We start from the raw sequence: 6000 nt of genomic DNA on the forward strand, positions 1-6000 counted from the left end.
AACAAGAGAAAATAAAACCTACCTCAAGGATTGTTGCTCCCCATTTTAGAGGTTGTCTTCACTCTTGCCCGACCACTCACTGAATTGCTACACTGGGAAAAGTCTGTCTTAGATGCTATTTAATACTTAGAAGTTGAATTCTTCCAATGGTTGAATTACCCTGGGAAATGCACATGAGAAATTGGTTAAATTGGTGAACCCTACATTTGCAAATGCCCTGGTGACCAATATCTGAGAGCATGCTACCAAGAGCAACACTAAACTTCCAAATGTAGCTCATCGGGCAAGTGTTTCCTTAACCTAAGCCACTCAAGATCAGAATGATTATAAGAATACTTAGTACATAGTGACATTTGATAAATGTGTTGGATGAGTGAACAAATGAATAACCTATTTCCTTACAAAACCAAACTAAATCGAGATCCTTTCTATAGCAAGCATTTTTTAACAATTCTGTTCTGAGACCAATACTGTCAAAGCGATCTACTGATGCATCCCAATAATTTGAAATATTTGTCAGATCATTCTCTTTCATTTCCATTTTTGCCTATATTTTTTTAAAAAATACATCTTTGCCTTTCACATTTCCCCTCTAGCTGGAGCAACGGACACACCGAAAGCATCATTTCCGAAAGCCACTCTGTAATCATGATGTCGTCAGTAGAAAACAGTAGGCACAGCAGCCCAACTGGGGGCCCACGAGGACGTCTTAATGGCCTGGGAGGCCCTCGCGAATGTAACAGCTTCCTCAGGCATGCCAGAGAAACCCCTGACTCCTACCGAGACTCTCCTCACAGCGAAAGGTAAAACGGAAGGGAGAGCTACTGCAGAGGAGAAAGAGCCCCAGTAAGAGCACCCCATGGGCACCTGCGGTCTCACCTAAGGAGAGCTGCTCTAATGAGACTCAGGGGCGCAGTTGCCTGTTCTAGGAGTGCTCCTAGTTGATGAAGTCATCTTTCTGTTTGACTGAACTCACTTCTTCTGAGCTTCTCACGTCGTCCCAGTGACTGACAGGCAACAGACTCTTAAAGAGCTGGATTGATTTGATGTGGAAGGTGCAGTCAAGTTGGAGTTCCTAACTCTGACCTTAGGCTCAGCCCCACTCGGGATCTGTCTCCTCAGTTGTCACTTTAGAGAGATGGCACCAATGATTGATAAGGACCCTTCTATAATTCCTATTTGCCAGTAATCCACACTCTGGTCAAACTGGCCTCGTGTTCTCATGTGCTAACTCTGCTTACCTTCCAGCCTCAATTAAATCAAATCAAGGGCTATGTCACTGCTGAGTGTCATGGGGAACAACCGCTTGCGTTCCACCATAGAGTATCCCTTTTATGAAATTCCAAGAAGGGATGAATAAATACATCTTTTATATGCTGCGTCTGACAGTCTTCACAGGTGGTTTTCAAAGCAGATATTGCCTCTGATATGGCCCTTTATTCCAGAATGTTTGGGCTTTTTTTTCTGGGGATATTGGGTTGGGTTGGGGAATTACAGCAAAGGTAAAACAAAGAACAGAGGAAAGTAAACTGAAAGAGCTGCTTAATAAGGATACTGAATTTATAAATTCTCTTTACCCATTTTCAACTAAACTGGGAGTTATACCCAACCAGCATTTCTAGCCTATCAGTAATCTGTCACTTGTTTATCTTCAAATCCAGTGGGGTTTTATCTGTTTACTATGTCCTCTCAGTCTAATCTTTGACTACTTGTTCAAAGCTTTATGTAATGTCAAATCCATACATATTTGGTATTTACATGAGTGGAAATTATTTTGATAGACTTTTTCCACTCTGACTGGGAAGATGATGAATTCTGGGCTTTCAGGTCATATAGAACCTGCTGATCACTTCTTCAAGGGGCTTTCTATGAAACAAATATCCCAAAATGGTATTCCAGTGCTTTATGGATTAAAGGTTGCTCTCTTCCTGGATGAAAGAGTGGTTATTTTCCAAAACTGGTTTAAAACATTAGTCTTAGATATATATATAATTATATCCTAATGTATTAAAAAAGTTTATCTGTCCTATTTCAGTCTTTTTTGAAACCTGAAAAAGAGGTTAGGGATAAATTCTTTATCACTACATGTGACATTTATCTTTAAAGGTTTACATTCCCCTACTGTGGTAGGCTTCCTTGAATACCTCAGATATTCTCTAGGACTACAAAATATACCTGAACCTAGAGACCATGGAGAGAAAAGATAAATCACTTTTACATGTTGGTTGAATTTGGATTAGCATTTCTCAGAGAGCTTAATTTAAGTATCCCCAAAGCAAAAAGTCTGAAGACTTGGGCCCCAAGCATTTCAATCTCTAGACAGTTTCCCGTTTTAGACACAGCTAGATCTCACATCCATATGACTCTGAATCATGGCTGAAAAGCAGCAAAGTTAATAGGTTCCTGTTAGCTAATGTTCAGATGGGGGTGTCCTGTGTCATCACAGGTCATGTCAAATTAGACTCTGAGGATGCCAATGTGAAGAAAAGAGTCATTTAGTGCTGTGCACTGGTAACATTTTTATCAAAAGCTGAGAAATGTGACTCTGAATAAGCCACATCTCCTGCTTCCGTGCCAAGTCAGGTCTTCTTATTCGTGGGGGGGGAAGCATGATATGGTTCAAAAAAATGCATTCGATGTCTTGACAAGATTCACTGAGCATTATCAGACATAACATGACATAAGGTAACATGGTACAGCCAACCTTGAGCAGTTACAAAGATAAGCCAAAGACTGATTCAGCTGTAAGTCTGGGAAGAAAGGTAGACCAGAGACTGAACATACTGTGAAGCCAACGTGAGGTTCTCTCAGGCTTACCTTTGGATGTCTTGGTCACTGGGATGGATAGTTGCAAAATTGAATGTTAAGAAATAGCATTTCATGGAAAAATTTAAAGCACACAAATGTGTTACACTGTTATCAGGAATAAATCGTAAGTCACTATGCTCTTTTTTTTTCATAAGACATAACCTTATAGCTGAGCTAAGGAGAAACAAGGCACACAGATCCAAATGCATGCAGATCCAGCTCTCAGCAACTCATCTTAGATCTTCTTCCATTCCCCATTTGGGCTTCATTCTCTAAGACCCCTTGGCCTTTAGGAAGGTATAGTATTTAAGTAATACTTCTTTCCCTTACAAATCCCTGAGCCTTGGTCCTTAGAAACTAACAGGTTTCCAGGACCTGGTGCCCTCTTGTCTTGACTCATGCTGTTATTTAAAATCATGATGAGCTTGAAAATCCTAAAAGCTTTGAAGAGCTAGGCCATGTAGCTGATCTGTGCATGTACTCCTGTAAGGAAACTCTTGGCTCCCTAACCTTAGATTCCAAGGGTGCTGAATGTCCCAGTGTAAAAATCAAGAAGCCTACAAATGAATAGCGATTCTTTGTTCTCTGATAAAATACCATCGTGAACTCTGTCCCCTTACCCTCCCCACTCTGTGCCTCTTATTCCACCACACTTATGCGGGGTATTCTGTGCTCACACAGGTATGTGTCAGCAATGACCACCCCGGCTCGTATGTCACCTGTAGATTTCCACACGCCAAGCTCCCCCAAATCGCCCCCTTCGGAAATGTCTCCACCCGTGTCCAGCACGACAGTGTCCATGCCCTCCATGGCAGTCAGCCCCTTTGTGGAAGAAGAGAGGCCTCTGCTCCTGGTGACGCCGCCGCGGCTGCGGGAGAAGTATGACCACCACCCTCAGCAGTTCAACTCCTTCCACCACAACCCCGCGCACGAGAGCGGCAGCCTGCCCCCCAGCCCCTTGAGGATAGCCGAGGATGAAGACTATGAGACCACCCAGGAGTACGAGCCGGCTCAGGAGCCCCCCAAGAAACTCACCAACAGCCGACGGGCCAAAAGAACCAAGCCCAATGGCCACATTGCCAACAGGCTGGAGACGGACGGCAACACAAGCGCTGAGAGCAGTAACTCAGAGAGCGAAACAGAAGACGAAAGAGTAGGTGAAGCCACCCCTTTCCTGGGCATACAGAACCCCCTGGCAGGCGGCCTGGAGGCGGCCCCCGCCTTCCGCCTGGCCGAGGGCAGGACTAACCCGGCGGGCCGCTTCTCCGCGCAGGAAGACCTGCAGGCCAGGCTGTCGAGTGTAATCGCTAACCAAGACCCTATCGCTGTATAAAACCTAAATCAACACATAGATACACCTGTAAAACTTTATTTTATATAATAAAGTATTCCACCTTAAATTAAACAATTTATTTTATTTTAGCAGTTCTGCAAATAGAAAACAGGAAAAAAAAAAAAACTTTTATAAATTAAATATATGTATGTAAAAATGTGTTATGTGCCATATGTAGCAATTTTTTACAGTATTTCAAAACGAGAAAGATATCAATGGTGCCTTTATGTTATGTTATGTCGAGAGCAAGTTTTGTACCGTTACCGTGATTGCTTTTCCACAGTATTTCGGCAAAACCTCCCATATATTCAGTTTTCGCTGGCTTCTTGTGCATTGCATTAGGATGTTGACTGGATGTATGATTTGCAAGACTTGCACCTGTTTCCTCTGTTTGCTTACAGTAGCACCCAATCAGTACGTCTTGTAATGGCACATCCATCCAAATACTCTTCTCTTTTGTATGAAGTTTTCTTTTGCTTTCAGTATATGAAATGAGTCTGTCTACTCTGCCAGCCATAGGTTTGCTTCACTGGGCTCTGAGATGATAGTAGATCCAACAGCATGCTACTATTAATTACAGCAGGAAACTGCGTTAAGTAATGTTAAATATTAGGAAGAAAGTAAGATTGTGATTTTTTTTTAAAAAAACTATATTACTAATCAGAAGACAGCTTGCTCTCACTAAAAGGAGCTGACATTTACTTTATTTTGATTTATTTTTCTTGAAAAAAAAGTAACAGTTTGGGGGGTAGCAGAAAGAATGGGTTCTGGCCTGCTCTCAGGGTAAGACCAACCCCTGATCAGAGGACTCAATGTCACTTTCTCTCTGGGGGAATGACACAGCAGCACATCTAATTGAAGGTCAAACCATGGCTGGGAAAGGTGCAATCGTTCCCAACTTGTATTTTTCACTGATTTGGGAGCTAGGGATTGGTTGTTTCTTCTTGGCTCGAAACAGACACGCGATGGCACAAAACCTCAGCTTGAACAGCACACTCAGCACTTGTCTGAAATGCGTCTAGAGTTTGAAACGTGCCTGCTGCACACAGCAGTGACTTGTCACCGCAGGGAAGTAGACTGTCTAGAGGGAGTGATAGATGGAAGACATGGGCGGGGGGCAGCTGGGTTACGTGGGCTGCAATTTTAAACAGTTCTGTTGCCCACTCCTTTCTCACTACTTTTCTCTTGTTTTTCAAAGTTGCCTTGATTAGGTCATAACTATGCATGAACATTTTTGTCAGGAATGGCCAATGTGCATGTGATTTGTAACTCGCAAGAACTTTCCGCGAGTGATGTTGCATCAGGAGATGTCAATCGTGTGGGAAAGATTGCACCTTTCTCTGCAGAAACGACCCCTCCTTGTGCTAACCTCTCGACTCACAGCCTGTACCTCCCATCTCTCCCCTTTCTTAGTTTTTGCTTTACTGTCACAAAACAGAGCTAAGATGGGTCTACACTTTGCATGTAATCTTGGGATTGTAAATCCAAGGAAGGCCTATAGGTATTAACATTTGGAATAACTGCTAATTCAGGAAAATAAGGCATTTTTGTAAAAACTGCAGGCCCCGTTTCATGACCTGCCTGATACCTGTCTAATCTGGCTGGAGCTTTAGTGAGGTTCCAAGTAGACTCCTCGGAGCCATGTGACAAAATGGGAGACAGGTTAGCTAGGGGTCCAAACTACCAGGCATGAAGTCAGTAAGAGTAACTGCTTCTTGTTTGCAGGTGAACTGAACCTATTTCTTCACCAAACCTCTATGTTAAAGGTAAAGTGAAGAAGTGACATGAGAGCAGGTCTTAGAAGAAAACTGCAGGCTGGGCACGAGTCATGTCATTGAGCTCCCACATGTTTCTACAAT

At 42.9% G+C, this 6000-nt stretch overlaps 1 protein-coding gene across 8 annotated transcripts in view; it reads left to right on the top strand.

Annotated features, from left to right (window-relative positions):
* Window positions 1-4254, top strand: part of NRG1 (neuregulin 1) — an 882008-nt gene extending 877754 nt beyond the window's left edge. For 7 of the 8 annotated variants that reach the window (XM_081129574.1, XM_081129572.1, XM_081129575.1 and 4 more), the window contains 2 exons: window positions 597-803; window positions 3490-4254. In XM_081129574.1, the coding sequence (XP_080985700.1) occupies window positions 597-803; window positions 3490-4141 (859 nt within the window). In that variant the 3' untranslated portion in view covers window positions 4142-4254. Of the gene's footprint in view, window positions 1-596; window positions 804-2963; window positions 3106-3489 lie in introns of all 8 variants that reach the window. The other variant, XM_081129576.1, reaches the window with a different exon arrangement.
* Window positions 4255-6000: the final 1746 nt, after the last annotated feature.

Source organism: Miniopterus schreibersii, assembly GCF_964146895.1.
Source record: "Miniopterus schreibersii genome assembly, chromosome: 2".
Taxonomy (NCBI): domain Eukaryota; kingdom Metazoa; phylum Chordata; class Mammalia; order Chiroptera; family Miniopteridae; genus Miniopterus; species Miniopterus schreibersii.